Source organism: Pollachius pollachius (assembly GCF_949987615.1).
Source record: "Pollachius pollachius genome assembly, chromosome: 1".
Classification (NCBI taxonomy): Eukaryota; Metazoa; Chordata; class Actinopteri; order Gadiformes; family Gadidae; genus Pollachius; species Pollachius pollachius.
Genome location: NC_136934.1, coordinates 8672645 through 8689367, shown reverse-complemented (window position 1 = coordinate 8689367; position 16723 = coordinate 8672645). Strand labels below are relative to the sequence as shown.

General features: G+C 42.6%; 1 protein-coding gene across 1 annotated transcript; it reads left to right on the top strand.

Moving 5' to 3' along the window:
- Positions 1–2188: 2188 nt before the first annotated feature.
- On the top strand, positions 2189–15422 carry chfr (checkpoint with forkhead and ring finger domains, E3 ubiquitin protein ligase). Its single transcript, XM_079733159.1, has 18 exons — positions 2189–2284; positions 2891–3008; positions 4095–4194; positions 4573–4682; positions 5311–5370; positions 5778–5996; positions 6202–6282; positions 7083–7335; positions 7768–7922; positions 8256–8418; positions 9484–9719; positions 10057–10176; positions 10449–10532; positions 11347–11417; positions 11540–11627; positions 12153–12260; positions 12935–13007; positions 13374–15422. Exons 1-18 carry the CDS (start codon positions 2282–2284, stop codon positions 13414–13416), a joined length of 2085 nt encoding a protein of 694 aa, XP_079589285.1. The 5' UTR covers positions 2189–2281; the 3' UTR covers positions 13417–15422.
- The last annotated feature ends 1301 nt before the right edge of the window (positions 15423–16723 follow it).

The window sequence follows — 16723 nt, the reverse complement described above, 5'->3', positions numbered from 1 at the left end:
AGAGATGAGGGCACTTGAAGGAGTGGCTATGATTGGCTGGTATTGCTGAGATTACTCCCACATTAAGGGCGGGTTCTATTGCTGAGGCGCGGGGGTATTTCTTAAACCAGAGAGATCATCCCACTTGAAATTGAACTTTATGAAACCCTACATCAAGGCTCCCAGTGTCCCCACAAGACCAGGCGAGCGTGTTCTCAGACTTCACTGCAGTTATATTAGTTCACACCAGAAGAATCATTGTAATCAATTTGAGCTTAGTGATTTAGGACAGACATATCCTGTGAGAGTCCCAATACACACAGAGACACACATACACAAGTGCACGCACACACACACATGCGCACACACACACACACACTCACACACACACACACACACACACACACACACACACAGGTATGGGTTATAAGAGCAGAACAGATTGAGTGTTCTCACATTATTTCATGTTATAGGGCACTTTAGACCCTGCCAGGTTAGGACTGTGGCTGGACGGTTCTCTCTCCATCAGGGCTTATGCCTCCAGAGGTTGACTCTAACCATGCCCCCGGGTGGAGAAGCAGAAGTGATCAGTAATCCCATCCTGGCTGCCAATTAATTTGTTGTTGATGAATTTAAACGGCCGCTACATGGTAAAAAGTGAGATGAACTCGATCATTCTGGAAAATATCAATCTGAATCAGCATCCTGAAATATGTATCAAAAAATGTATTTTGCTGGATAGGAGAACAAGAGCATCTGCACTAAGAGCTCTAAGAACTCTTAGAGCTCTAAGAACTCTATAAGAGCCCCCCTTGGGCTCAACTCGTGGGATTTTTTTCAGCATCCAAAGATGATTGCCAGTACATTGCCTAGGTCAGGCATGAATTCCTGATGTTGGGAGTAGGCAAAGTGTTAAGAGCAGATAGTGAGGTGACCTCTGCCTTTTAAGAAGGAGCTTGGATAGGGCTCACCACAGGTTACGGAGAGTCCTGTGCTTTCATTAACATAATAGTGATCATTTTGAGCAGAAGCCTAATGACCAATTGACAGTCAGGATTCTATGGAGAACCACTAAGTGTTATAACACACACACACATACAAAAACACACACACAAACACTCACACACATAGTGAATAAATCTCTAAAATTTGGCGGATTTTTGTGTAACTCTGATTCATCCATTAGGTAAGAAGGTTAAATGAATTCTCCACCTCTCTACACATCCACAAAGTATTAAGGGGTTATGGCAGCAATGTGTGTGTGTGTGTGTGTGTGTGTGTGTGTGTGTGTGTGTGTGTGTGTGTGTGTGTGTGTTTGTGTCTGTGTCTGTGTAATGTCTACGGAAGTAACCTATAGACATCACAGGTGACATCACACATTAAACTTGCATTTAAATGTGTCTCATTTTAAAACCTGTAATTTAATTTAATAACCTTTAATGATTGAATAAACTTGATAACAATACAATGTATAATGTTATCTTCCAATTATATTTTCAAGAAGAACTGTGCCAAACATTTAGAATTATAGTTTTGTAGATTACATTTGGGTTTGTTAAAACTATTTTTTCAATGTGGCAGAATAAATGACATGTTAACTTATAATTAAAATGTCCACTTATAATTACTACTTTATATATAGCCCCAAATCCCCCCACAAAAAATGAAAATCTGTTCATTTTTCACAGTTGATTTTTTTTAATTGGATACAACAGACTTTCTCCTAATCCTTTATCTTCAATGTACAATACATCATAGTAGTATAGAAAAAAGGCCTCTAAGAATACCTTTATAATTGTAGTTATTTGTGTAGGTTATATGCATTATGTGTTAAACTCCAGGACTATTTTTTGCATTTTTGACAATTTGTCCAAGAGCATTTTTATTTTATGTACAAATACACGTTATGACATGATTGTTTGTATCTTATATGTGTCTGTGTCTGTGTTATATTTCATATGCAGCGTTCTATTTGAGTAGAGCAATTGGGAAAGTTTGCCCCGGGATTATAATCTGAATCTGGAATCTGAATTTAGTAGAAGAAATTTTGTTTACCTAAAATTCCATTATCCACTCACAAATCGTACTCCTTGTATGAACTAATAATTAAAACATCCTGAATAAAATAAACTAAATCACAACATCCTTGCACCACTAACCCCGCCCCTGTCAGCTGATGTTGGTAAATAATAAATGCTTTCGCTTCGCTTCTCAGGAAGTGCGCGAATGCCTCACCGCTCTGGAAAATGAGGAGGCGACGGTTTCTCACGGAACACAATCGCATCAGATAACTGGACGTGTTATGGTAAAGTACCCATATAGTTTTGAGCCTTATGATATATATCGATGACACGCATGCGAACTATAACGAATTGCGGTTTATCAATAGTGGGGTTAGCTGCTAGCAGGCTAGCGGCGTTGACAATGTATTAGCATCAAGTTGTTTGTCAACACAAAGTTGAGGCTGTTGGGAGTGTTACAATACATAGACCTCTGCGACCCCAGCCATGCTACTGACGTGGTCACGTAAACATATAAACATGCATGCGTCCCCGTTCGTGTCAATTCACAAACTCTGCCTTGCATTTCCTACTTGACATGTATTTTAGCTAGCCTAGCTGGGACGCTAGCCAGCTAATTCGAGCCCCTTTTCATCGATTGCCTCAGCTCAAAGGGAGCCCTCAAGTAACTTCAATTCTCTTTCACGAAATGCTATTTATTGTAAACAATATGGAAATTGTGTTGTCAATGTGTGTGCCATTTCATTTGAACTTTATTTGTTTGTTAATATCCCCAAAAAAACAATAATGACATTCTATCATCTTTTATTTACTAGGCTGGATTTTTCAAGTTGAGGCAAATTGATGAATATTACAAAGAGATCCCTAACGGTGTTGAACTATTTGCGTAGAATGTGAAAATGGAGGGTCGAGGAACGGGTCGACCATGGGGAAAACTGGTGAAAGTCGGCTCCTGTGAATCTGAAGTTCTGCTAATCAAAAAGCAGTACACGATTGGCCGGAGAAAAGGTAATACACTCATCAAAGCCTTAAGCTTATTGCAATTATTATGTACATAGAAAATTATGTAATATGTAGTCAAAATGCAAAGTAAACTACGATGCTTTAATATCAGGACAACTTATGCATAATCAGCTGTTTTTCTTTTCTCTGTATCAGCTATGTTTTTGTGTTTTTTATTTATCAGACAGGTCTCGCTGTGCACTGTCTAGACCATTGTGTCTAGAACAGCTCCTTTCAAAGCTCAAAGGCCCCTTTAGTTCACTAAACTTATAAACCCTCTTCTGATGATAACAAAGGGCGTCCATAGAGAACATGTGTGGAGAATATTAAGTAGTTTTCTGTATAGATTTTACCCAGGGAATGGCTGCCCATTATTCTCACGGCCCTTTGGCTTGTGAAATGCTTTGCATTGCAAAGCACTTTGCCTTAATTCAGTATCTTATGTGTCTGGCAAAAAATACATAGATACAATGTGATTTGTTTGCAATACGTGCATGATCAAACAAGGATGTATGATTCGATACATGTCATTTTTTAACTTTAATAACATGCATTATTTTGTAATTATTTTTATAGTAAATCCAATACATAATAATTGAATGAATCAATACCATGCCACTAGGCTGCAACAAACGAGTATTTTCATAGCCGATTAATCAAATGATTATATTTTAGATCCATTGGTTAATCATTTGGTCTATAAACGATAGCAAATAACATCACAAGTTACCAGAGTCCACAGTGGTTTCATAAACATGTTTTCTTTGTCTGACAAGCAGCCAAGAAAAACTAAACAAGAGATATTCTTTTTGAAATGAACAATGAACCTAACTGCAACATTAAGCAACAAATGTTTCAATTTGATAAATTACTTGAATGATTAGTCTCTTACCAAAATCTGATTTGATACCGTTTCTTCCAATCGATTAATCGTTGCAGCCCTACCCACCACCAGGGGTCATTTGAGATGATTTGTATGCAATAATTATAGCAGGTAGGGTGTAGCAGTCATTGTTCAGATGTTATTGAGTACTGTTTTATAGAAAAGTATTGCATTGCGTACTCCTAACAACATTATTCTATCATGGCTAGGATGTGATTTATCCTTCCCTGCCAACAAGCTGGTCTCTGGGGAACACTGCAAAATTGTACAAGATGAGAACTCAGGGATGGTGTGGCTGGAAGACATGAGGTATGTAGCTTAAACATTGTTTTAAACTCAACCCAGTAACGGCAGACATAATGAAGTGAACGCCAGCCATTTGGGAATAGCATGGAGTCTAAAGGCTTGCTGCTCTTTGTTATGGTTACAAACTGCTGACAGTGAACCCATGAAATGGTTAATTAAAGGCCTGTCATTCCTGTTGGGCTCAGTTGTCAAAGCAAGAGAAAAAAAATGCAGTCTGCTGCCTTTCTTAATTGTCTTTTTATGTTTAACCTGACCCTATGTTACTCTCTAAAATATTCCTCTTCAATACTACCATACCTTATGGAAATGTATTACTCTAGTGATTTGTAAAACTCACTACACCCTCGTAAATACAAATTGTTCTGTATTTTGGCCCGGTAGCACCAATGGCACTGTGATCAACATGTCTAAACTGGTCAAGAAGCAGATTCACATGGTGCAGAATGGAGATGTCATCCACTTTGTGTACCGGAAGAACGAGCCAGAGCAAAGTGAGTGTTTGTTTTGTTTTACGCTATAAGCTGATTTTTTTTTTCTTTACATTTTCAACTATTTATCATTTTCTAATATGTAACAAGTCCCTCTATGAAATTACCTAAACATTAAACAAGTTTGTAGGACTTTAAACTTTGATGTATCGTGATGCCTGTTTATATTAAATTTACTGGACTTTATTATTGCATTTTATGAATGTCCATGCACAGCCATAGCATTTAAAGTCGCCGTTTTGGCAACATTTTGCTGCGGGCATTTGTAAGGCACTCTACATTCACATCGGCTTGTTTACTTTCTCTGCATTACTATTACTTGAAAAAGTTTTTAGTATTTTTACTGTAAAGGTAGTCTCCCGTAGACCGAAGACTACCTCTCAAACTTGTTTTGACTCAGGCTGTGTTTTTGGAAACATGAACGTTTGTGATAGAGATGGTAACCAGCTGTCTCTGCTGTACATGAGACAAACGATACTAGAGGCTAAGGAACCATTGGGGCTTTTTAATCAGGGATTCCAGGAATATAACACATTTAGAATAACCCTTTTCTTTTCACTGATGGGCCTTTTTAAGCTTTCATACCATATGTAATTACATGATTATAATGCACTGTTATTATTTTCTCTAGACATTGCTTACGTCTACCATTCCATAAAGCCGGAGCTGGGTGTTTCGCAGGATGCGTCTGGTAAGCCAGTGGATTTAGTCGTTAGAATGGTTTCATACAGGCTTTGCTTTGGGTTATTATAACTGGGTTCTTGAAAATCATATCTGGAATTGCTTGCAACAGTTCTAGAGGCATTTCCAGGAAACACTTGGTGTGTTCACAAACTGACTTTCGCTGGAATCAAACAATTCCTACCAAGTCAAAGTCTAAAAATGCAATAAGAAACTTGTGTATACACTAAAACGTCTCACAATTTGTTATATATTCATTCATTTGCATTTCTATTTTCACATAAACCCTAGTAGCCTACTGTGCCATTGGACCTGAAAGGAAATACGACATAATCTTGAAATTCGCCTGTTGTTAATCATAATGGTGGCCGGTCCGTTGTTTTCTCAATGCTAACAACCGTCTCTCCGCCCTGCAAGGTGGCGTCGTGGCGGCGGGGGGCTTCCACGCCCGCGCTGCCTCCCCCTCAGACCTCTGTCTGTCCGTGGAGCCTGTGTTGCTGAGCAGTGCCCCGCGGGATCTGTCCCGGGAGGACCCGCAGCCCTCCACCTCCGGCGCCCTCCTGCACATCGAGGGCTCCACCGGCCCAGCTGCAGCGGCCAGGGTCACCCCACCCCACGGGTCCTCCCCTGCCCACGGTAGGTCCTCCGAGCCTCTGTTCTTATCCAGCCTACGGGGGCTCACACCCCGGTCATGCCCCCACAAGGGAGAGTACCATACCCCGCACATGGGAGAGTCGTACCTGAAGGGGTATTTAGGCATTGACCATCCGCTTCTCGGCGTCTTTTGGGGATGCTCTCAGTTTGATCTTGGTGTGTTTTTTTTTAATAACTTTTCTTCCAGGGCTATCGACAGTCACTGTCCCATCGCAGGACAACACAGACGCCGTGGAGCCAGAGAGGAAAAGGAGGAAGACCGCTAACGGTGAGTTCATTAGCTGGGGCTCTACCTTTTGTTTTCTCTGGCAGACCCTCCCGGTTGATAGCCTGGTCCTCCCAGACTCTCGTACTCGAACTTCAACAGACGCAGGCGGGTGTCTGTTGAAGTTTAAAACTATTGGATCTGCCCAGTGCCACTCTGGATCTGCCATAACCAATCGCTCACGTTTGGCCGGGAATCACTTTGCGCGCAGGCTGTAAACAAACCAAACGCGGTGCACTGAGAGTTCACTTTAACATCATTGTTCTCAGCCACTCCCTCTGTTCGCTGATTGGTCGCACAAAATTCGGACGGAGAAAACCCAGGAATGTACCGCAAACCCAGATGTAGTACTGAAGGGAAATGAAAATTGAGCGGAAGTACTTTGGCGGGCGGAGCCAGGCTACACGGTATATCACGGTCCTCGTGGTAGGGTATATCACGGTCCTCGTGGTAGGGTATAGCGCCGTCCTGTGGTAGGGTATAGCGCCGTCCCGGTGGTAGGGTATAGCGCCGTCCCGGTGGTAGGGTATAGCGCCGTCCCGGTGGTAGGGTATAGCGCCGCCCTGGTGGTAGGGTATACCATCCTCCAAAACTATCACTGTCTTTGTATGATTTTGGTTATTCGTTCGTTCTTTGGTGCGTGATGTCTCATACTTGATATCTTACAAGAGAAAATGGCCCCATTCCTGGCTTTGGGGTTGCACTGATAATGTTTTTTAAATCTAATCGTATCAATGTGTACAAATAGCTAACTAACTAACTTGATTTAGGGTTGTCATCTGAACCATGCTCTCTCTCTTCAGATACCGACCTTGACACGGCCTTCCCCCACACATCAAGCTCCACCCCCAGCGGCCCCGCCCCCAGCGGCCCCGCCCCCAGCGGCCCCGCCCCCAGCGGCCCGGCCCCTAGCGGCCCCGCCACCAGCGGCCCCGCCCGGGGCCTTCTGCGGGACCTCCTTGGCAGGAAGGCCCCGGCAGTGGAGGCCAAGACGGACAAGATGGAGGACTCCCTGACCTGCATCATCTGCCAGGACCTACTGCACGACTGTGTCAGGTAGCGTTCCCCCGCGGCGCTATCGGGCGGCCCACTGGGGCAAGGGTCGTTCTGGGCATCCGGGGGACACGGACGTTGTGTGGTCCGGGGTAATCGGACCTCCCCTTCTGGGCAGGCTCTGTGTAAGCCCAGGGCACTGATGTTGTCTGTCGTTATCCGCGCTACCCTGCACTCGGTGTACTACAGTCTTGGAGCTTGATAAAAGGAGAAATCACTGTGAATGAATGTGGTCTGAATATGACTGTAAAAGGTTGACAAATGATTGTTCCCAGCTGGGATGAAAGCATCTGCTAAATTGACAATGGCGTTCTCATTGGGCTACATTACCTGTCAATAAAAATGTAATCTACATTCAAGTTAGAAAGAACACGAGCGCCACCCGTGCTACCGCCCCATGCCTCACGCGCTCTCCACCCGTGTCCCCACCCTCAGCCTGCAGCCCTGCATGCACACGTTCTGCTCCGCCTGCTACTCCGGCTGGATGGAGCGCTCCTCCCTCTGTCCCACCTGCCGCTGCCCCGTGGACAGGATCCGCAAGAACCACATCCTCAACAACCTGGTGGAGGCCTACCTCATCCAGCACCCAGGTCTGTCTCTCAGCCCCCCCCTCCAGCGCCGTCCCTCTGTCTGTCTGTCTGTCTCTGACGATGCAGTTCATAGCTGCAGTCTGAGTACTGGCGAAGACGCTAACTTTCTCCTCCTACTGGGGCTAACTATTTTAGTAGCGTGCACACCCGTTTGGTGGCCATGTTGTTATATCACTTAATGTGTAATTTGGATGCAATGGCGATACATTAAATCCAATGACAATATTTAAAATCTGTTATGCGTATCGAGTTAACATAGGGTTATCCCCTTGTGTTTATTTACTCTGTGAGCCCAGTGTGTGCCTGTGGTTTTGATGGCGTGTGTGTCCACAGAGAAGTGCCGTAGCGAGGAGGACCTGAAAGGAATGGACAGCTGTAACAAGATAACTCAGGACATGCTGCAGCCCAAGGTTGATCGGTCTTTCTCCGACGAGGAGGGCAGCTCGGACTATCTGTTTGACTTCTCAGACAACGACAGCGATTGGTCGGACAACAGGTATACGGAAAGAACAATTCCTCATGTTTAATTGTTTTGCTGTTTATAAAATGTATGGCCGTTGGTTGGGTTGCATTTTATCCAAAGGATGATTAAGAAATCAATGGGGCAGAATGGGGATCATACCGGCAAGTCACTAGGCACATTGTCTAACCAAGCTTAATGCAGTGTTCTTCATTTTAACTCTGTGTTTCGGCATTCTTTTTTAAGAGCTTTTCCAGTCATTGAGAAGGGCTCTGTAGCAGCTAGCACTAAATAGTATTGCGTTTGTTCGGCAGGAATCGATAAAACCCATTGCTTACTTAAAGGAGCTATATCTAACAAAAATACGGTACTAAATCAAAAAGGACCATGATATCTCCTCAGAGATAAAGAAAACGTGCTAATTGGAAATACTGGCTGCTGTGACAACAATGCTACAGCCAGTATGTTCTCTTTCTGAAATTCCATTACAGGTCAGAACGTTTTTGTTATGATTTGCTATTCTCCCGGGTTGCCAAATATTCAACAAATTGGCACACAAACGAGTGTCTTGCAGCCATGGAGGCAAGTTTACTAACTGGATAACACAGATTGTACTAGATTGTACCAAACCTCATCTGCCCCCCTGACCAGAGCCATGCTGAAACACGGGTAAATCGTGGAGTTGCATTTGAAAGATGGAGACAGCTGAGCCCTAAAGGATTTCAAGACTGATGCCACATAAGCTAGTTTATCAGTTTCAAATGATAATTAAATTGCAAAAATACATTAGCTGATCAACTTACAGTGTGGGACTTATCCCTTCTCATTCTCAAAAATTGTATGATAACATTTCAAAATAATAAACAAAATATAATGTTCCGCTCGGCTCTACTTTTGCGCGTCTTCATTCAGTGTCCTCAAACCATCTCTCCAGTTTTGTGACTGGACTGCAGTACCCATTGTAATCGCTCAGTGTGAATGTTTCATCTTTTTTTCTTTTTTTTTTATTTGTTAAAAGAACATTCATCAAATGACCATAATTCTTATATATGAATGTACATATTTTCCTCTCAATGTGGTGTTCATGCGTTCCCTCCCCAGCCAGCCGTTTGTGGTGTGCAGACAGTGTCCGGGATACAGGAAGGAGGGGGGTCCGGACCCGTTCACCACGGGCTCCAGCTTCTCGGCCTACCCCCGGTCAGGCCCTCTCCTCGGCCCCGGCCCACTGCTACCGCTGGGGGCTGCGGCAGCAGCCGGAGCAGCCGGGCCAGAGCTCAGGGAGGAGGGAGGGAAGCCGGCCGCAGAGCAGCCCTCCACCTCTGCAGATGGCCCCGCCGGTACGTCTCTCCGGGGGAAAGTCTGCTGGGAACCAAGACTTGCTTGGCTGTATTGAAGACGGCATGAAAGGATGCCCTTAACATTTTATTATATATTTAAAAATAGCAGACGCAAGAGACGATGGTTAAAAATAGTTATAATTAAAAAAACATTTATTAAAGAATTCAGCTTCTGATTTTAAAAGTAGTGCACTCTCCTAAGTTCTTGGGAAGTACTCCGGCTTCCAGTGAATAGGATAAAGCACATCAGTCAAAGGGCAAGTCCCTCCATGTTACTTGTATATCCCCCAGTACACCGGGGGGATATGCAATGAGCCTCATTGGTTCACCTCTGCAGATCCTGTCCAGGAGTACCGCTGTTCTCCACAAGGCTCCCATGTCATCTGCTCCTGCTGCCTGCAGGCCATGCCAGACAGACGCTCCGAGCCAGGGAGCCAGCAGCACGCTGTCCAGCAATGTAAGTCTACTCCAGCAAACGAGCCAAGGCGTTGGACAGGGGAGGTGGTCGGGGGTGCTCTGCTTGCGAGCCGAAAGGATTTGGGTTTCTTACCCAATGTCCTCAAGTGACCTTTTTACCTTTGCTAATAGAACCGTCGATTTTATTTCAATAGAAGCCGTCAACACGGTGTGAAAACGACGATCTTGTATTTTAATGACCCTTTTTCTATTTTATGCAACATTTCTTAGAAATGTATGTTATTAATGTGCGGTATGCTCCGTATGTTGCAGGTGGAGTCTGCCAGAGGCCTTTCTGTCACATGTACTGGGGCTGTGAGAGGATTGGCTGCCAGGGCTGTCTGGTCCGCTTCAGTGGTACGTCTCCTGTCTAACCTGCCAGGGTTATTAACTGCTGGTACACTCTGTGAAGTCAGGTTTATTTATATAGCACATTTCCTATGGCATACATAGACACAATGTGCTTTGAATGGAGGGATGTCATTAAATGATCTAAAATAAACAAACACACTTGGCAAAAGAAAAGACAAAACAAACTGAACAATAATAATACAATGGAGTGTTTAAAAGCAAAGACCGGTAGTCATGAATTAAAAGCTAAAGAAAATAAAAACATTTTAAGATCCTTTTTAAAAGAGAGCATTGAGTGCGACAACCTTAATTCCAAAGGTAGGCTATTCCAGAGGATTGGAGCACAGTAACTAAAGGCACCATGTGCTGCATTTGTGTTAATCCTGGGGGTCGTGAGGAGACATTTACTGGAGGACCTTAAGTAACGGGTTGGATCATAAAAAGAGATCATATGGGAAATATAGGGTGGGGCGAGGCCATCTGTACACTAGCAATTTCAGATCAGCACAACAAAAAACAAAGTGAGCATCAAACAAAGTAGTTCTTCAACATTTCTAATCTTCAAAGTGTTTATCATGTCCAAAGTGAAATTCGACAGATGATTATTGGAGTTGTTGATTGATTATTGATGCAATACAATTTTATGAATAATGTTGATGCCCTTCACAAGTTGGTCTGCTTTAAATTCTATTTTCTGTCTATCGACTTGCATGACTCATGTCACACTAATCAAAAATTGTCTTCAGGTTAGTTTTATTTCCACCTTACTCTTGCTAATTCCATAACAAAAGCTACGCTTATTGATGTCTTTATCTTGCAGGGCTCAATTTCACAAACAAGTGCCTGGATGGAGCGCTCAACAGCAATAACTACGAGTCTGAAATCCTCCAGGTAAGCCCGACAAACGTTACTCCTATTCATTCGTTGTTTTCCCCAAACAGTTCTCTCCATCGATCCCTTGGCCCCTGCACTCCTTTCGTCTTGTCCAGTGGCTCACGTTCTGTTTCTTCCAGAACTACCTGAGCTCCAGAGGCATGTCCTGGAGGGATGTGCTCCAGCAGGGCCTGCAGGCCTTGGAGCAGGGAGCCTTCCATCTGTCTGGTGAGTACACCCCTGGCCAGACACATCATGGCACCGACCACTTTTTAGGATGGGGCGGGGGGGGGTGAACTCTAACCACCCCTAGCATCCTGTTTCGCTTGAGTAGTCTCAGATAGGGCTGCCCGATTATGGAAAGAATCATAGTCACGATTATTTTGGTCAATATTGAAACCACGATTATTCAAACAATTACCTTTTTTGAGTTTGAAAACATGATGCATTTATTCAGTATTTCTCTCCAAAAAAACACTTAACTGAGAACTTTGAAGATCCGCCTTAAAAAAAATACACAAGGTTCAAATAGAAAATGTTGAAATAAAAAATAATGTACCAATATGTATCCAGCTGTTTATAAGAAACATTTTATGAATAAAAATGATAGTAAAAAAAATCGATTGTAATCGTTTGACACCGATCGAAATTGCTGTCAAAATTTGATTCATCGCACAGCCCTAGTCTCAGAGAGTCTCAATAATCAATATATTCTTTTTTGGTCAACGCTTCTCTCTCTTCATCTGGTTGCAGATTACCGCATTTCTGGCAGCACAGTATTGTGCTACTGCTGCGGCCATCGCACCTTCAAGGAGCTGGCCTACAGGTTCAGGCAGAACATCCCAGCGTCTGAGCTGCCAGGTACCAGAGTTCAACTCCGGCCCGTGTCCATGACACTTTGCCGCAGTGCTCCCACACCCGTCAGTCAAGGGAGCTAAAATCCTGGCTTACTTGTGATGGCTATTTCATATTTGAGTGTTTTCGCCAGTTTTTCTTTTTTTTTTTTTTTTGCAGTGTCAGCGCGTCAAAACGTTTCTGCCAAGTTCAAGGCATATTTGCACAATGATCTGGTCTCAGCAGATACCTTCACTCTGTTGGTTGTTATGTCATATTTGGAAGCTCAACCTGTAAAAATGTTCCCAATAAAATCTCAACAGAAGTAACCATTTAAAAGGTTATTTTTCAACATATTCTTCCGGGGGGGGGGGGGGGGCGTGCCCCCCCGGACCCCCCTAGCGTTGCTAGGTTACCAACTCACAGCACCACTGCTATAAAAAAAAAATCTAGGGGGAAACACTGTTTGTATTCATTAAAATCCTTAATAAAAAATGTATGTAACAGACGAAATGATTTGTAGCCACGAGCCAAGTACTTTGCTCGGACATCGATATTATAGTTGGATGTAAATGGGGTTAAAAACAATGTGTGAGGAAGTGGATCCACAACAATGTAAGCGGTTGGTTATCTTCTGACCTTTTTATAAAAATGTGGAAACAGCCCAGAAAGCTGCCGTAGTAACTCTGTCATCCCCACAGCTGCTGTTACAGCTCGTCCTGACTGCTACTGGGGTCGTAACTGCCGCACCCAGGTCAAGGCACATCATGCAGTGTAAGTTTATTTTGTGCGTGTGTGTGTTTATGTTTGTTGATCCTTTTTGAGTAGAGTGATAATTTAAACTTTGATTTAAATCAAAGAGATCTCCTTTTTCTTTTTTATTGATCTATGCCTCTCACCCCCTGGGAAATATGCAACTAAAGGAAGCATATTACCAATGTGTATTCTGTTAAAAGGCTCCATCAATCATTCTGTGATTCAATGTTCTTTTACATGGAAATCTTAAAGTCCTACATGTATAGTTTCCCATCCACCACTAGAGGGGGTCAACACCCATCTCCAGATCATTTTCTATGTTTGGCTGGAGTTCATGGTGTGTGTGTGTGTGTGTGTGTGTGTGTGTGTGTGTGTGTGTTACAGGAAATTCAATCACATATGTGAGCAGACTCGCTTCAAGAGCTGAAGGAGCAGAGGGATGGTTTCACTGACTCACAACAGGGACTGGACCTCTCTACATTAGAACGAGATAAACCACACACCTTTGCTGAAGTCGTGGAGCGCTCGCTGACAGGATTCGTGGTTGTTATGTATTTGTTTTTGTTAGATGTGTATGTTAGGGGGCAGGTTTAATGCTTCCCCAGGGAATGGCCCGTCGCAAAAGATTACAATCAAAGCAGGAGTAAGCATCAATGTTAAATGTTGATTTTTTTTTTTTAATGCGACACATGGTTGTCTAGAACACAGCTATGCACAGTGCTTAACGGTTAAATCTGCTACTGAGGCCTGGCCAAGTGACCAACAGCTGCTGTTATTAAAAAAACACAACCAGAGTTGAAACTCCGGCAGCAAAACTTGTGGTGAATTGTAGCAGCAGCCACTGATTGGTTGGTTGGTTGGTTGGTTGGTTGGTTGGTTTTAGCAGCTGATGTCATCAGTGGAGGACACAGTAATTATCTGGCTTTATCCTAGCCATGTTCATAAAAGCAAAACAAACTGCAATATTCTATCTCAATTCAGAGCGAGTAAAGCAATCTGCAATGGATTAAGGCCATAGACTGTATCTGTGTGTTGAGGTATGCTAAAGATACGCATAATATGTATATAATTCCTCATTTTATATAGATATATAGTTTCCCATCTATCTGTGCCTGAATAGCTATAACTTAAAAGGCAATATCCCGGAGTTGACTTTCTTTATTTTGATAACTGGAGTTTCCAGGGCTTCCTGTGAACATTCAGACGTGTTCATATGTTTGGTCGATATTCGCTTGACATGCACACCTTCTCTATGCACTTCCAGAAGGCTGGAAGTCCATTTAAACTGCTGGCTCTCAAACAGCATGTATGGCCATGTGTCAGAAATGTTGTGGTGGTTTGTAAGGGATTACACCCCCCCCCCCACCACCTCACCCAGGTTTTACAAGGAACGGGACTTTCCCAAGGCAGAGGTGAGACCCCCCCCAATCCCTCTAATGCATAATAGGGTAGATGGGAATCCCATGTGATTATTGTGTTGGATTTCATGTCTGTGGGAGGTTTATCAGGGAAGGACTGTTGTAGTGCTTTCTGAGGGAACTGACCCTGGCCTCCTTGAGATGCTTTGCTGGGGATAATCAACCTCAAGCTGATTAAGGCCAGTGTATTAAAGACGGTTTTCTAAGACCCTTGTAGTAAGGGATGAGGGCAACCTGGTGTTCAATGCACAATTGTTGGATGGCGAATGTACGCGCAGCTTGCTTTCGAAGCACTGAACTTTTGAATTTTTTTGTCTTAATTGGTTTGTATACTGTTGCCATTTCGCCCCTATAAGACCATGTGTTTAGCCACATTTTGAGAGTTGTTTTTTTTAGGGAAACTGGAATTGATAATGTGCCAATATACACGTTTAAGGTAAATATTTTCCTATAGCTTGTCGACCCTTGAGTATTACCTCGTTAAGTTAGGGATGAATCTTTTGTAATATTGTGGTTGTTTTATTTTCTTTGATTAGGCAATGTAAAAATCTAGAGTCTATGCTTCTATTAAATTCAATAATTGCTAGATATTAATGAGAGTTTTCGGTTGCCAATGTAACCAGAGTGAACAACGTTCTCCATGTTGAAGAGCAATTAAACTGTAAATTAAAACGGGAATTAAATGCTATCCAATCAGTGGTCCTGGAGTGGGGTTTTCCCCACTCAAATATAATAAGCGCAACGTTTACTTGAACTACTGCTTGGTAAATCACCTTTTATTTTTTTCGGTTGGGATCTCCAAGGGCCGGCCATTGTTCTAGGAGGCTTTCATATTGAAATACGGTTTTGATTGAGTTAAGATTAAGTTAGGTTAATTTAGAGAAATCGTGTGTAGACCATACAGAGGGAAGTTTTTGTGTAAATCATTGCTTATGTTTTTTACTGTCTTATGAATTAGAGGGTAGCAAGTTTTTGAATGTGTACAATGTTATTCTGCAATTCACTATATATCTATATATATATATATATATATATCTATATATATATATAGATATATATATATATATATATAGATATATATATATATATATATATATATATATATATATATATATATATATATATATATATATAGATAGATGCTTGGTTAAGAGGTCTTGCTTGCAAACTTTGTGTTTACCTGCGATTTTCTTTTTATTTATTTTTGCACTCAGGCTGCACCCACCTTTTTTTTTTTTTGAATTGTTTCTCTTCGATTCACTGTCATTATAAAACCTGGTACATACGTACTCTTTGAAGCATTTATAATTCATACATCAGTCTTAGTACTGCCCAACATCCAGATTTAGGATTTGTTGAATTTCTTTACTAGAGTTTAGTTTTTGTCAAACTTCCATATTACCTTGACCAATATTGTGGGATTGAACAGCCAGGCTATGGAAGAAAGCTCTAAATAAAAAGGCTACCACACAATAAGACACTGAGTATGGGAACATGTACAAATCCATCTCCTTGCTGCAACCGCTGGGTGCGAGAGTCAACCTTTTGTAGATCATTCCCAAAAGAACAGAATACACAGTACCCCACCCCCCCCCCCAGGTTCAGTCTGAGTTTTGAGTTCTGGTAGGTTGACGTGTTTTGAGTCATGTATCATAAATACTGATCCCCCCCCCAGGTTAGTGGTGGTCCTTTTCTCACTGGCATTCCTGAGCAGCTCAGGCCGTCGACACACACAGGCCCTGTTGAATCCCCCCCGACCCCTCCGGAGACCCAGAGGGGTTCTGTTTAATGACCCTCTCACCGGAGGAGATCTGGGCCCACTAATAAGCAGTCCCAAGCCACCTCCGACAGGAATGGAGCTTTAAAGAGGCTTTGCAACTCACCACTACTCCCCCTCCCTGGGTACTCTGTTCTCCAGGCCTGTGGAACAGACTTTGAAGCAGGTTGCATTCTACCTCATTGCAAGGATGTGTGGCACAGGGTGCATGCATGGCAGTATTTACTGTCGCCCACACACAAAACATGACAATTCTTTTTTTTCTATATATATATATATATATATATATATATATATATATATATATATATATATATATATATATATATATATATATACACACACAAGCATTTGTGTTTTAATAGATGTAGCGAGGGGATATTCATTTGTTCTCCAATTTCATTTGATTACTGTCGTTTCTCTCTCTCCCCCCTCCCCCCCGGAATTGGCTTACTGTATTTGGCACTGGTGTTATGACTAGTGAGTATACATTGTATTGGCCACCCAGGAATCTCGATGCAAAGGATCTAACATGCCTC